We start from the raw sequence: 15,632 nt of genomic DNA on the forward strand, positions 1-15,632 counted from the left end.
ATTGAAATACAAATTTATGATATATACATTAACAAAAAATAAAAAATGCGCGTTTAATTTTTTTACATTTAATATCTTCGATATCGTTCTACTCTTCCATGAATGGACAACATATTTTATAATATCGAATGTTTTATAAGTATTTTCATTTATATATTAAAAAGTCCCTTAAAAAAGCTCGAGATATTTTTTTCATAATTTTGTCTTTTACAAATTTTTTACTAATTGATTAAATTTTTTTTATTCTGAACGTATTTACGTTTCAAAGGCTATTCTATCTTATAATAAAATAATTTCAAATGTCAATTCGAAATGATAGCAGGTGTTTAATATTTCAGCTGAATTTCTCGCTGTATTCGTTTTCTCTCTTCTTTCTCTACCTTCTGAATATATCTATCTCATTTTATTGCATTTCAGTTAAAAAGAACAAATCAACAAAGGTAAACAATATGGCCGGTGTACGAGATACGCTAATGTCGGTACAAGGAGATGGCACTGTCTAATAAATCAATATTTCAGCTATGCACATCGTAATACTATATAGATATGTTATTTAAATTCACAGATTGATTAATTTCTCCATCAAAATCAAACTCTCCGCGCTATAATGTCGTCGGAGAAGGTAGGTTATGTTACATTGACAATTATATTCTATATGAAATTGTTGTATAATAAAAACATCAAAGTTAATGCGACAAAAAGGAAAAAAATTCGCTTTAATCAATAAATCTATGTCTCTGATAATTTCTTTTAATCTTTTCACTATGCACAAATTTTGCTCTGTCTTGTAATGTAAAAAGATATTTAATTTTACACATTCAATGACAGGTCCTTTATCGACTAGACCAACCTCATGGCACTGGCAATGTGTTTATATCTTGGCGTCCTGGAAATAGCACACATTTAGCCACAACAGGTTGTGATTGTACAGTTGCCATTTTTGATAGACAAGGAGATATTCAAGAACGAATACAAATTTCTGGATTATGCACTGGCTTTGGCTGGGATTCGGATGGAGATCTGTTGGCAATAATATCTCAGAATTCATCAGTTATAATTCTGTGGGATGCCACAACCGGGAAAAAATCTCAGATAGATGCTGGTGTAAGAGATGGGTTGACCTGTATGATGTGGGCAAAGAAGAGTTGTTTGCTAGCAGTAGGAACACAGAAAGGAAATCTGGTGCTTTATGATCATATAAATGCCAAGTACGAGTAGACTGTCAACAAAATATTTATATAAAATATTATTATAAAATATTTAATTTTATCTAATTATTCATCATTGCATAATATAGACGGATACCTATCTTGGGAAAACATAAAAAACGTATCTTATGTGGAGCATGGTCGATAGATGGTCTTCTTGCCTTGGCAAGTGAGGATAAAGTTTTAACCATCAGCACGAGCGAAGGAGATACCCGCCGAGAGATAGCTCTTCAAGGTGATCCGTCTCATATACAATTCAGTGAAATGAAAATGGATCACAGGATAGGTGGAGAAAATACGGTATAAATTTTAGGAATATTTATTATTAAAAATATAAAAAAAAAACATTTATATAAAATTTTTTATTTTATTTATGTAAAAATATTTAGGTATCCCTTATTGTCAGTAAAACGACATTGTTTTTGTACAACATTTTGGATCCAGAAAATCCTATTGAATTGGCCTTTCAGAAACGATATGGATCAATTGTAACTTACAAGTGGTAATTATTTACAAAGTAATATAACATTTCATTCTAATATATCATAATAATAATATATTTCAAATTTCTATTTTACAGGTATGGTGATGGTTATATATTGGTAGGATTTGAAGCTGGATTCTTTATAGCAATATCAACACATATAAAGGAAGTTGGCCAAGAATTGTTTCAAATTAAGAATCATAGAGATTCTTTGACAGATATTGCATTGAGTCAAATAGCTGGAAAAGTAGCTACTTGTGGTGACAATACATTGAAAGTACACAGTTTGCAGAATCTCGAGGAAACGGACACATTGATCTCAGTGGCCGGCGAAAGTGGAATTAGCAATATTGAATGGTCGACAGATGGAACGATGTTGGCAGTTGTGACTTACATTGGCAATATTTTGATATATTTGATAGAAATACCAAAATTAACTAGTGTCTGTGGTAATAGAATAGCATTATTAACGAGCCTGATGGAAGTGGCTGTACACCTTTATGTATTAGACAAGGTATTGAGATTTTTAATAAGATGACATAAAGTGACAAGGTAAAGTTTTTTTTTTTACAGAAATTTATTTTTTCAGGACAAACCAAGTCCGCAAATAATTAATACTATAATAGAACCGGCGATATTGGCAGTGGGTCCAATACATTTAGCAGTAGGATTAAACAATAGAGCTCTCTTTTGGGATTTGTCTATAAGTCATTATGACAAGATACATTTCGAGAGAGATTATTTGGCGACAATAGATAGTATGCGTTTAAACGAGATTTATGTATCCACGTTATTCGACGGAAAACTGCAGTTGCATTCGGTAATTATGAATTTTGAATTAATAATAAAAATTATAAAATTTAAAAATTACAGAAATGATTTTTTACTCATTTATTTTATACGCAGATTAAAACTGATGAAGCGTTAATAAATAGTGGGAAAGATACAAAAATGTTTCCAGATTCGAATTCTCACAGTAGAATAACGTGTCATGCTCTCTGTTCAGATTTTTTAGTTTATGGTAATGATGTAAGTCAACTTTTAGATATTGAATAATTGGTTCTAAATTAAGAAAATTAATGTAGCATTTTTAAATTTTAGATGGGTCATATCATATACTTTTATTTGGAAACATTTAATCAATGTACTGAATTTATACATAACAATGGAATAAAGGAATTATATTTAGATGCAAATGGAACACAATTGTGTTTTGTTGACAATAAGTTGGATGCTTATGTGTTTGATCCGATAAATGAAGTGGCCATTGCAGTGCCTGATTGTCCTGATAATATTGACAGTATTCTTTGGGATCAGAATATATTCGAACGTGCTATATTTGCAATATACAACAAAAATATTATTGTAACATACATTTTTGTAAAATACTTTGTTGAAGGTAGGTAAATTAATTGATTATTATGCATTACGATATCATATGTATATCTAATTATGTGTATATAATTATAACAGGTACTAAAGTAATAAAAATAAATACAACAAAGTTGCCATCAGACTCAGTGCCTTTATTGATGTATTCGGGAGAAGTTACATTAAGTACCATAGGTAGCAAGTTAATACAAATAACATTAGCCTCCCATGAAGATGTGGGGAATATTGTAGAGTCAAAAAAAATTAATGAAATTTTAAATAATCAGATTCTTTGCAGAAGGTAAGAATTATATAATTTGTCTACTTTATTTAATTAAAAATAAAGAAATTTATATGAAATATTTCAATAAATTTTTATCTATATTTTAGATTTCAACAGGCATGGAATAGTTGTGAGAAGTTAAATGAAAAAGATGCATGGTTAAAATTGGGACAAAGCACGATTGCAAATTTAAATGTCCAATTTGCTATTCGCGTATATCGACAAATAGAAGATGTTTCAATGGTGTGGGCATTACAAAATATGGAGTATATAGACGAATTAGCATTGTTATGTGGCCATGCCTGTATATTACTAGGAAATTATAACGAAGCCGAAAAGTATTTTCTACAATCTTCCGAACCCGTGCAAGCTTTATATCTAAGAAGAGATTTAATGCAATGGGAACAAGCGTTAAGTCTAGCGCAAAAATTAAAACCCGACGAAATTCCTTTTATCGCTAAAGAATACGCCCAACAGTTGGAGTTCACGTAAGATTTACAGATATTAAATATATGTCATGTTATTTTAACAAGTAATTAAAAACAAATAAGATTTTTCATGGCAATAATGCATAATAATCATTTAGCTATATATCTTTAATAAAATCGTTCGGAGAAATATGTATATTAGTAATATTTTTATTATATATTGCAAATAATTATTGTTTCAACAAAAGTATCTTTTTGTGTAGAGGAAATTATCCAAAAGCTTTAACAAATTACGAACGCGGTCTAGTCGATTACAATAGTTCATCTATTTTGGCTGCACAAAATCCTCTTCATCGAAGTCAATGTTCGGCGGGAATAGCGAGAATGTCAATAAGATGCGGCGATAGTAGGAAAGGCGTCGCAATAGCTATGGATAATGAAAGTTCAAGATTACTAAGGAAGGAATGTGCAGAGATTTTAGAATCAATGAAGGTATATTTTTTTCGTCTTATATATTCATTACTTAGATCTCAAAAAATTAATTATATCTTGCTATAGCATAAATATATATATTTTAGCAATTTAGCGAAGCTGCACAATTATACGAAAAAGCTGAATATTTTGACAAAGCTGCCTCTGCATATATAAAGTTGAAAAGTTGGCATAAAGTGGGACAACTTCTGCCTCAAATATCATCGGCAAAAATTAACATACAATATGCTAAAGCCAAAGAATCGGAAGGCAAATATGAGGAAGCTGCCAAAGCATATGAAACTGCCAAGGATTATGATAATATAATCAGAATTAATTTGGAACATTTAAATAATCCTGGTAAGTTTTATTTACATCTTTATATATAAAAAATTAATTATAAAAAAATATTAATAGAATTTAAATAATATACCTGATTATTATTCTATTTATACAGCTCGTAGTGTTGAAATTGTTCAAGAAACTAAAAGTATAGAAGGTGCAAAAATGGTTGCAAGATATTTTCAAAAGATGAACGATTATAATTCAGCTATTAAATTCCTAATTTTATCAAATTGTCACGACGAAGCCTTTCAATTAGCTAATCAACATGGTAAAATGGAATTGTATGGAGAGATTTTGGTGAACACAATTGATGACACAAATGTTCGTAAAGAAGATTTTAGAAGTCTTGCTATGCATTTTGAGTCACAAAAAAACAATCTTTTAGCTGGAAAATATTATTTCCATGCTAAAGAGTATCAGAAAGTAAGTTTCCAATATTTCATTTCTGATTATGTAAATATATAATAAATGATATTTCAATGGATAATGTTTCAGGCTTTGCGACATTTATTAAAAGCTGCACAGTTGGTTCAGGATGATGACAGAGCAATCACTTATGCCATAGACACTGTCGCATCCTCTAAGGATGATAAATTAGCTAATCAATTAATAGATTTCTTACTAGGTAGCGATGGATTACCAAAGGTTACTATTATATTCAAATAATTAATATAAATATCAAGAATATGTTTTTTTTAAATAATACTATTTTTTAAATAGAAAAGATATTTGCTTGCATATTAAATGCAACATATAATTTATATATATTTTATATTTCATTCTCTTTAGGATCCAAAATATTTGTTTCGATTATATATGGCTAGAAAACAATATAAAGAAGCAGCTAAGACAGCGATTATAATTGCAAACGAGGAGCAAATTAATGGTATATAATTAAAAATATGTAACACTATTTAATAATATTTTTCCTCTATTAATTTTTAATTTCTTTTTTCAATGTTTTAATTTCCTTTTTTTCTTCAATTTCAGGCAACTACAGAAACGCTCACGATGTTCTATTTGGAATGTACCAAGAATTAAAGAGAAATAAAATTACAATACCTTTAGAGATGCAGTCTAATTTAAGACTCTTGCATTCTTATATTCTAGTGAGATTGCATGTAAAAAGAAGCGATCATTTACGAGGTGCTCGGATGTTGATCAGGGTAGCTAATAATATATCGAAATTTCCCTCACGTTAGTATGAAAAAAAATAATAGCAATTAAGAATAAACTAAATGTCCGACTTATATATAACATATATGATAATTTATTTTTTAGATATCGTACCGATATTAACTTCGACTGTAATAGAATGCCATAGAGCGGGCTTGAAAAACGCAGCTTTTAACTTTGCTGCCATGTTGATGCGTCCCGAATATCGGGGACAGATAGATGCAAAGTACAGTAAAAAAATAGAAGCAATTGTGAGGAAAGCACCGAGAATGAAAGATATCGAGAATGAGGATGAACCTCTTACACCGTGTCCATACTGCAAGAGTAGAGTTCCCGAGACTGAAGTAACCTGTGATAAATGTAAAAACACCATACCTTTTTGTATCGCAACGGTAAAACTTTATTATTATTTAAAAATTTTTTTTAATGTACACATTTTTTTTCCATTTTTATCATTAATCATTTATATGTTTATTTAAAGGGGCGACATATTGTGGAGGATGATTTTACAGTATGCCCACAGTGTGATTTCCCAGCCATTAGAAGTGAATTTTTGAGGTAAGCACTATACATGTAATAATAAAAAAATGGAAATGCTTATAATAATTCGTTATGCAATAGAATTATCGAATCTGAAGAGACTTGTCCAATGTGCTCCGAGAGAGTTAATCCTGAAATTATATCGTCCGTCTCTGATATCCATCCATATCTCGACTATCAAGAGGAGAGGAAGGCATAATTTTTACATATTTAAATATAGAGTACATTTTTTAATGTATGAAAGAAAATTTATAGTTTACACAAACTAGGGAACAAATATTATTTTATAGATATTTGCATCTATCTACTTATTGCACAATTCAAAGGTGCCTTGTTATTCTCATATGCCTTCTATAAATATAATATAATCACGAGTGCAATTTGCACATAATAGAGATAGTAAATAGTAAATAGTAAATATTCTGATTAAGTTGGAAACTATAAAATCAGTATTCTCGCTGTAACAGTGCCGTCCATTACAAGTACAATTTATTTAAGTATAAGTAGATTATATATTAGCAAACAAGTGTATTATATAAGAGAACCGATATTAGCAAACAAGTGTATTATAAAGAGAAAAGAGTGTTATTTGCTATGCAAGCTGCATTTTAATAGAATAATTGCCATAAAAACACAAAATAAAATGATTGACTCGAATATTGCACATTCAACAAGTATGTGCACATCATACAAGTAAGATAGAATATATGAAGCAAATATTTATATAAAAAATATATATATACATATACATATATATATATATATATATATATATATATATAACAAATATATATTATATAAAAAAATTATATAAAAAATTAAAGTTATATAAAAATATAATAACACAAATACATATCATATATATAATATATATACATATTATATTACAAATATTTGATATATCATTAATATTTGTAATATCATTAATTAATATTATAATGTTGTAGCTATATCGATATTGGTATAATAATTTTTCTGCGGGAAATCTTGGAGATTACGTTGGCATATAAAAAGCCATACATTTCGTAAGTTTTACATTGCGTAAGACGAAAAAAAAGAAAGCGAGGACGAGCCATCGTAATCATCACATATTCAATCTTGTGATTACAATAATTAACCTAACCTATAGTGAGAAATTCTCGCATTGCGGAGTACATTGCGGGGACACGTGACTTTGCGTAGCATGACTTTGAAGAATCGACGATCGTACGATGACTTGTTTTTCTTGTAAATTCCGTCAGATATCTCGTAATAAAATATACGTGACAAATTCTTGCGATAGATCATATAAGAATAAAACGTAGGAACCCAATTCTTTCATTTTATTTTTAAAGTTTTTTAATCTTAAACCATAGGAAATAGAATTCCGATCGACTCCTAATCGGCTATTTTTTGCTTTCGTGAAATAACTGTTTCTCGCTCTTAGAGAAAAAAGCAAGAAACGGTACATAGGAATCGCCGGAGAAGAGCTAATATATCTACGAATAAATTGATATAACAATTTAGAGCGAAATGATCGATTAAATCATATATATATTGACATTAATTATATACTATTATATTCGAAACGTCACGGGTTTTTGTAAGGCCTCTCAAGGCTTCGCGTCGTAATGTACATAAAAATTGTACAATAGAATGTCAGGAGGGGGGGAGGGAGCTTTTTCAATCAGAAATTATTTTTATTGAATTTTATGTGACACTATTTCAATATATCTTGCGTAGAAAGAGGGAGATTTCCATCTTGATCGCGCGAAAACTTTATTCGGGGTCGCCGACACGTCTCTCTCTCTCTCTCTCTTTCTCTGTCGGTGTATACAGCCCTGCGACGTTACCACCACAGTGCAGCCACGTAGAACAGTGTAAATCCTGTGGTGTGTATTGCGCCTCGCGTATGCGACTTTCAGACGCGACGTGCGATTATCGTCACGAGTCATACGGGTCGAGTGGCGCCTACTCGACATTAGTCCGCGATTTCTCGCCGATCGGGAGTTGCTGTCGTCGCTGCTTCCGTGTTAGACTCTATTGAGATTCCCGGTTGTCATCGGCAACGTATTCGATAGCGTACGCGTTTACATTTTACATACGTGTATAATATACATCGAGAAGTCGGGAACACACCGTCATTCGATCGACGCGCGACCTCTCGTTGGCGTAACCTCTCGTCTTCCTCGGCGGCCTCTTCTCGCCCTTCTCGCTGGGACAGGTTTCGGTTTCGTCAAGATGGCCGAGAAGAGCGGCTCGCCGGCCGCTGCGACCGCTGAGGAACAGCAGCCGCAGCAGTTTCTGTCGAACTTCATCGCCGAGATCGTCAAGAGCCCGGTGAACCTCGCCCTGGTGGGCCTGATCGCCATCCTCGTCTACAAGATCGTCAAGAGTCGCACGAAGACCGAGGAACCGGTACAGGAGGTGAAGAAGCTGCCCAAGCTGCGACGCGATTTCGCGATCGAGGAACTGACCAAGTACGATGGCAAAGGTCCGGATGGCCGGATACTGGTCGCCGTCAACGGCAGCGTTTACGACGTCACCAGAGGCTCCAAGTTTTACGGCCCTGGTGAGTTCGAGGCTACGTATCGACGATCAATCCTTTTTTTTTTCTTTTCTCTTTGCCGATCTCTCGCGCTGGAGGAGATCAGGCACGAGCGTACGTGAATCATTTTGAGGGATTCTCCATCTCTCCTCTTTAATGCGCTTTATTACATCGTCATCTTTATTAACTTGCGCTCCGAAGGAGCGCCCGCGATGATATCATCGTGCGTGCGCAAAAATAAAATCGCGAAAACGCACGATTGTCGTGACCAATTATGCCTCTCTGCGCCTCGCAGATGTTAAGCCGGTGACGATAGCGGTTTATCGCGATTCCTGATGTATGCCGGGAAAAGAAACCTTATACAAATATAATGAGCGAATATGCGTCGAAAACTACGAATTTGTTCTCACTGATTTTAATAGGCCAATAGAATGAAATGATAAAGCTATTAATTTTTGGATTATCTTGTATATATATTTAATATACATTTAATGTATTTACTAAGTTTATATATGTATGTACAATTTCAAATTTTCTTTGCACTTTTTACATCATTGATAAGCTCTGATGAAGAGAATAAAGAGGAGCCGATTGTATACTCTTTATTTCATGTAAATTAGCATCAATTTTTTGGAAAAATTATGCCATTGCTTCTTTTGCATAGGAGGACCATATGAAGCATTTGGTGGTCGAGATGCTAGCAGAGCACTAGCAAGGTTTGCGGTAGATGCAGCGACAGATAAATATGATGACTTAAGCGATTTGAATACTACAGAAATGAATTCTATCAAGGAATGGGAAGAACAGTTTAAAGGTGAGGAAAACATACTAACAGAATTGTTTTGCAATGCATTTATGCGAATAAAAAATAGACAAAAAAATAGACAAAAAAGTAGACATAATTAATATTCATGTATGTATTAATGCAGTATTTTTATATTATATTATTGATAAGATATGTGAGAGATAATTTTTTAAAGTTCACATACATAATATTCTTTACACTGTATTTGTATATGAAGTAATAAATTCTATTTAAGTTAGTGCACAATTGCTTTGAATCTTATGAATAATAAATGAGAGTATGGTTCAAGGATTTTTTATTACATATCTCCATTTTAGCTTATGAAGGTAATGTAAGAGTTAAATACTGTTAAATTAAATAATAAGTCACATCATGAAATAGTATATACTAGTATATAATAGTATGTATGTACTATTTGGTACTATGTAATATGTGTGTGTGTGTGTGTGTGTGTGTTAACATATATGTATGTGTATATATGTATATATGTATATAACTACTTTTTATATTTTTCACTTTTTTTACTTTTTTTGTTATAGAGAGATATGATTACGTTGGAAAATTATTAAAGCCTGGCGAAGCACCCACAAATTATTCAGACGAAGAAGACGAAGGTAGCCAACAAGAGACTGAAACAAAATCGGAGAGTTTTGAAACAGAAACAAAAACAGATCATAGTAAGACTGAGGAAAAATCAAAGAGCGATTGACCACATGATTGTACATTGGAGGCAGAACTTTTTCGGAAGCACATTACGCACACACTGTTGTTACAGAAATTTTTGAAATTATCGCTCATGAATATATTTCTGGACATTCAACCGAATATTTTATTACTTCATAACGATAATCGGATAAGGAGGCGAAATACTGGCTTTTAATCGAGTTGGAAGTATATAAACATTTTGGAAAAAGCTGGTGATTGCATATGAAGACTTTATTTGAACGTCTAACTTCTGATCAGAATAGACGTTCTCTCTCGTGTCTTTTAATGTTTTTATATATGTACAAAAGATTTTCTACAGATTGCTAAGCTAAATCAATGGCAAGTAACAAAATAATATATATTCCATAATGTAAATGTTTTTTGAATTAGTTGTATCTGCTGTGCTTCATACAGTGATGATACACATTGTATATTTATGAGAATAGCAGTATGATAAAGTTTCTGACATGCATTTGGAATTTTAGTTTTAAGTTTATCTATGAGATATTTTCGTGCAGCATTAAGCAATTCCGTAATTTAAAAAAATTACAGTACCGAGTCGTCGAGAAGTTAGATTATATGAAAATATACATTTTAAAAGCAATTTGCTTGTGAATAAATTTCAGATTATTAATTGCACTTATGAAACATTAATAGTTATATATTTGTTATATTTTTAATACAATCAAGCCAGATATATAATTATTGTTGCATGATAAAAATGCATAAAAATGGAAAGATTTTATTATTTATTATTTATATCAAATGAGAAGAGTCATTTCAAATTGTATCTTTTGTGCAAAATTTTTAATTGCTAAAAACCTGGCATATAAAGTGCATATAAAATCTAATAATTTGTTTTATATACATGGAAATAATATATAAGATTTCTGTTGTAGATTTTAGCAATATATAATTTTGTTATAGCTACAAAAATATGGTGAACTGTATTTGCATTCTTTTGTATAATGTCGCCTCTTAATAGAGAGGCACAAATGCTATAGATTATCAATTTATTAACGCTATTTGATGACTTTGTTCATTACAATAAACATAATAAAAGCATGGTTTTGGTAAATAGTTATACTAAATAAGTTTATGTGAATAAAGATAACTTAGAGCTATGTTACACATATAAAGAGTTTGCATGCATTCCCTGCATAATTTAAAACTTCGTTCAATATATAATGTAAACATTGAACATTGTATTTTATGTCTTGTTGGCATTTAAAAAGTAAGAAAATTATTTATTGTATATCATACATTCTATTAATTACATACAGATGGTGTATATAACTTATCATGGTTAGATCAATTATGGCAAATAAAGTTTTATTGTTTATATCAATTGATTAACAAGAGTGCATATAATTGCATACAGTTTGATTACAATGTATATAAATATATGAAACATAATCTTCCATTCTTTAATTCATTGTCTTAAAAAAAGAATTATCCTTTGTTGCATGAAAAATATTAATTTCCTACATAGTAGAGAGGGACGCATATAAAATATGTCAAAAATAAATAGATTGTAATTTTAATGAAACAAATTGTGTTAGGAATGCAGAAAACACTAGGAATAAAAATTGAAATAAGCTTATATTTCAATTATTCGAAATAAATATAAATCTCAATATATACATCAGAGTAATTGGTATATAAAATGTAATATAATTTTTTTTATATTGTCCAGTATGATTCATTTTTACTAAACGATAACAATAATATTTATTAATTTGGTCTCTATTTTATCGATATAAAACTTTAGAGATAAAAGATATAGAGATGAGAACTTGTTTGATAACACATACAAAGAAACATTTCATGTTTGATTCTATTCACTTGTATAATTATACTTTACATTTAAATTATTTACAGTTGCGTTTATCATTGTTCTACGATAGTCTTATATAGCAAGCATTATATGTGATTACGATTAAACTATAAATTACTGAAGATAATAAGAAAGTTGGTGAAAAAGAAGATCTTAGGAGAACAACAATAATTTCATGGTTTCTGGACATTATACAAAGCTATAATTAATTAAATCATAAGTGAAAATATAATTGTTTAATGGCTTAAAAATTAAATTTTAGTATTGGAAAGCACTATGTAATTGTTCGACTTGGGAGTATCTTACGACGAATACAGAAGAGAGAGATAGAAAAAGAGAACGGGAGAATGTTTGATTTACGGATACGAGCTGGTTGGACGTTTATCTCGCCTCGTGGTAATGGTCTTTTTGGAACTCGCTTCGCGCGCCGATCTGAGCTTGAGCGAGAATCGACCTTGCTTCTTCAACCCGATGCAGTAACGAGTGCATCGCGCTAAGATTACGCGCCCCCACGTCATCGTGTGTTTCATGTTATTAAATAAACATCTCTTCTCGATTCCCCCATGTGCGGCGACGCGAAGGATCGATGCTCGATCGGCAGACGAAGCGTTCTATTAATTAAAGCTGGGTAGGGACACATTGTAAGCGAGAATGTTATTTCGCAAAATTATATTTTTAGAGTCGTTGGTTGAGAAAAATGTTTGTAGAAGTATACAACTCTATTGATTTTCGACAAGTATACATCTTTATTTTCAGCTTTCTTTTAAGAGATAAGATAAAAACTTAGAATTTATTTTTCCTCAAAATAAGATTTTATTCCTTCCAACTCTTTTTATGTGTATAAGATATATCGAGAGGAGAAATGTATAATAGCATTTTCTATTCCTGGCAGAATACGGAATAAGTAATTTGGATATTTTATTTACGAACAAGTATTCTCAATCTTTAATAATTAAAGTATGTATTTATTCCACGCGCACGGGCATGCATTTTAATTGAGATATATAATTCTATTCAAAAGAATAATTTCTTTTACTGAATACACTGAGATACAATAATTTTCAACAATTCAAACATTCGGAATATTTCGATTTTTAAATCATTCTTAATTATAGATCGAAGAATTCTTTGAATTGCGAACATTTTATAATCGATTTACCTTTTAATGTATTCTTAAGATTACATGCTTTATAAACATTATTTTTTAATTTGGAGCTAGATCTGGCCAGACGCTCAATAATTGATATAATAAATTCTATGTTGCGTTCGAGCGCACGAACCGTATTGGAAGATTTCGAGACACGATAATTAAATCACAAATTACTTTGGGAATAAGATCGATGTGCCTGGTAAAAAAATACATATATATAATTAAATAGAAACATATATATATCTTATAAAATTCTCCATATATATTTTTTCTTTCTCTTGTATCTTTTTCTTATATATACAGGAAAAGAGTAATAAGAAAAATAGTTATAAAATAATTTTTGCAACTTTTTTTTAAAGTGAGAAAAAATTGCCTTTATATATATAAAATCATAAATTAAAAATTTATATATATTATAGATATAAAAATTATATTCTTCTAATTGTTTCTTAATTTTCTATTCTTATTATTTTTCCTGTACATATAGACAGAAATTACAGGAAAACATGTGAAGAAAAGGAAAACGTGTATAAAAATATTTTATTGTATATAATATGTATTCATATTTGATTATATATGAATTTTTTTCCATTTCTCAAATGATTGAATCAATAGTTATTTTACGACGGAAATTGCAGACAAATATTCTGTTCCTTTATATGTTATCTTTATTTGCTTGCTTTTATGTATCTGAATTATTCGAAGTTATGTAAATAGTTATATATTTTTTTGGCAAGTAATGATCATAATCAGATCTCAATAAGATTACACAATGTATGAATCATTAAAGCACTCAATATGTTTGAGTATAATTTCAGAGAATCGTGTAATTCAACTTGCCAAAAAAACTGCGAAATTAGAAAGTTATTCCAGCATCTTTATTGTGAAATGTGATCTATGATGTACTGTAATTATCGAAATACAGTAGATGATCTTATTCTCACGAGCAGTTACAATTATTACCACGTTGTATTGAAAAAAATGATCAAAATATATTTTTAATAATTCTCTAAATACGTGTATATTTACAAAATAAGAAAATTTGTTTTAAATATATATAAATTGTTAAGAAATAAAAAGATAATAAAAAATGTCTCTTTAATCGCCGATTATATGCCATTATTAATTAATAATCGGGACCATTAAATATTTATGAAGTGTTCATTAGACGAATAATTGTGGGTCATCCGGAGAAAAGTCGGAAGTTGTCAATTTTATCTTCCTAACATTTATTTAGTGAATCGATGACGAATTGAAAAGGAACGTATCGGTAAGCATGATTACGATAGCTTTACTCTCCTTATCGCGTTTCTAGATATCAATATATGAAGCTGCGTGAAAATAGCCGTTTCTCTTCGCGTGATGATTGAAAACATGGATGCAATTCATTCGCGTGCCACTGTATACACACACACACACATACATACATATATAATTTTACCAATAATTTTGTATTTCCTCCCATAATCAAGAATTATTTAATCATGCGTATTTATTTGTAATTGAAAAAGCAAAACTAGACATTCTGCATATTTCTTTATGTAAATAAAAAAATATTTTTCTGCGTAAAAGCTTAGAAGAAGGTGAATGAATAGACAATGTGACCTCTATTGAATTTTTTATCTCTCAAATGTGTGATTATAAATTAATCTGTAAGCGAAATATTAAATAGGATTTTTCTTCTTTCAAAATCTTAGCTCTAAAACTTTATCAAGTATATTTGCTTTTTTCAATCTATTACTTATCGACTATATATATCTGATTGCGTTTTATTATAGAATTAAAGAGCCTTTTCATCTGATTGTCGATAAGAATTTTTTTTATTCAAGAAAACGGGATGATAATTATTGATAGCTACTACCAGTTATAATTTATCGATGACTGCCCCAGTCACTTTTGTAATTTATCGATGAATGTCTACCGATTACTTCAATTATAAAATCATGAATAATTGATTGTCTCCCTATTGCTTGTTGCAAGCTTCGAAATTTGTGACCAAGAATATAGTAATAATATAATAATTTTTCAGATTACGTTCCAGAATGTCTTCGAGAAAAATTTTACTCTCAATCCAAGATCGATTAAAAACGCAGAAAAGAAATTTCGGAAGGCCGTCGAGTACAGATTTTCTCGAAGAGGACATTTTGGAACGTGACCTTAAAATGATGTAGACATGATGAATGTGTGTGTGTGTGTGTGTGTGTGCAATGGCGACACCTTGTATAATATTTTAATTGTTTTGTCTTTAATATCAAACAAGGAGAGAGGAGGAACAGCTTAAACGTCATATATACGCGTATAT

At 30.5% G+C, this 15,632-nt stretch overlaps 2 protein-coding genes across 3 annotated transcripts; both read left to right on the forward strand.

Annotated features, from left to right (window-relative positions):
- The first annotated feature begins 335 nt into the window (after positions 1–335).
- On the forward strand, positions 336–7,647 carry LOC105255102 (WD repeat-containing protein 19). Of its 2 annotated transcripts, XR_003122395.1 has the most exons (20): positions 336–622; positions 829–1,208; positions 1,298–1,508; positions 1,598–1,710; positions 1,789–2,206; positions 2,282–2,512; positions 2,599–2,721; positions 2,794–3,091; positions 3,166–3,364; positions 3,454–3,834; positions 4,038–4,266; positions 4,353–4,605; positions 4,703–5,013; positions 5,086–5,235; positions 5,380–5,476; positions 5,581–5,787; positions 5,872–6,158; positions 6,248–6,324; positions 6,388–6,999; positions 7,254–7,647. XR_003122395.1 is itself a non-coding variant. In XM_025405986.1 (19 exons), the coding sequence occupies exons 1-19, from the start codon at positions 608–610 to the stop codon at positions 6,503–6,505; spliced, it is 4,098 nt and encodes a 1,365-aa protein (XP_025261771.1). In that variant the 5' UTR covers positions 336–607; the 3' UTR covers positions 6,506–7,016. The 2 variants fall into 2 exon arrangements, 1 of the variants encoding a protein (XP_025261771.1); XM_025405986.1 differs by lacking the exon at positions 7,254–7,647 and having other exon boundaries at positions 6,388–7,016.
- Positions 7,648–8,154: 507 nt separating this feature from the next.
- LOC105255064 (membrane-associated progesterone receptor component 1) lies at positions 8,155–10,458 on the forward strand. The gene is made up of 3 exons (XM_011264122.3): positions 8,155–8,857; positions 9,498–9,647; positions 10,178–10,458. Exons 1-3 carry the CDS (start codon positions 8,527–8,529, stop codon positions 10,345–10,347), a joined length of 651 nt encoding a protein of 216 aa, XP_011262424.1. The 5' UTR covers positions 8,155–8,526; the 3' UTR covers positions 10,348–10,458.
- Positions 10,459–15,632: the final 5,174 nt, after the last annotated feature.

The sequence above is a fragment of the Camponotus floridanus genome, unplaced genomic scaffold (assembly GCF_003227725.1).
Source record: "Camponotus floridanus strain SB8 unplaced genomic scaffold, Cflo_v7.5 scaffold13, whole genome shotgun sequence".
Taxonomy (NCBI): domain Eukaryota; kingdom Metazoa; phylum Arthropoda; class Insecta; order Hymenoptera; family Formicidae; genus Camponotus; species Camponotus floridanus.

Excerpts from the sequence above, each read along its gene's own strand:
- LOC105255102 (XM_025405986.1), top strand. Across the intron at positions 3,092-3,165 it reads TGTAAAATACTTTGTTGAAG|GTACTAAAGTAATAAAAATA; the intron begins GTAGGTAAATTA and ends TAATTATAACAG. Across the intron at positions 5,236-5,379 it reads GTAGCGATGGATTACCAAAG|GATCCAAAATATTTGTTTCG; the intron begins GTTACTATTATA and ends CATTCTCTTTAG.
- LOC105255064 (XM_011264122.3), top strand. The coding sequence starts at position 8,527 with ATGGCCGAGAAGAGCGGCTCGCCGGCCGCTGCGACCGCTGAGGAACAG. Across the intron at positions 8,858-9,497 it reads CTCCAAGTTTTACGGCCCTG|GAGGACCATATGAAGCATTT; the intron begins GTGAGTTCGAGG and ends TCTTTTGCATAG. Across the intron at positions 9,648-10,177 it reads ATGGGAAGAACAGTTTAAAG|AGAGATATGATTACGTTGGA; the intron begins GTGAGGAAAACA and ends TTTTTGTTATAG.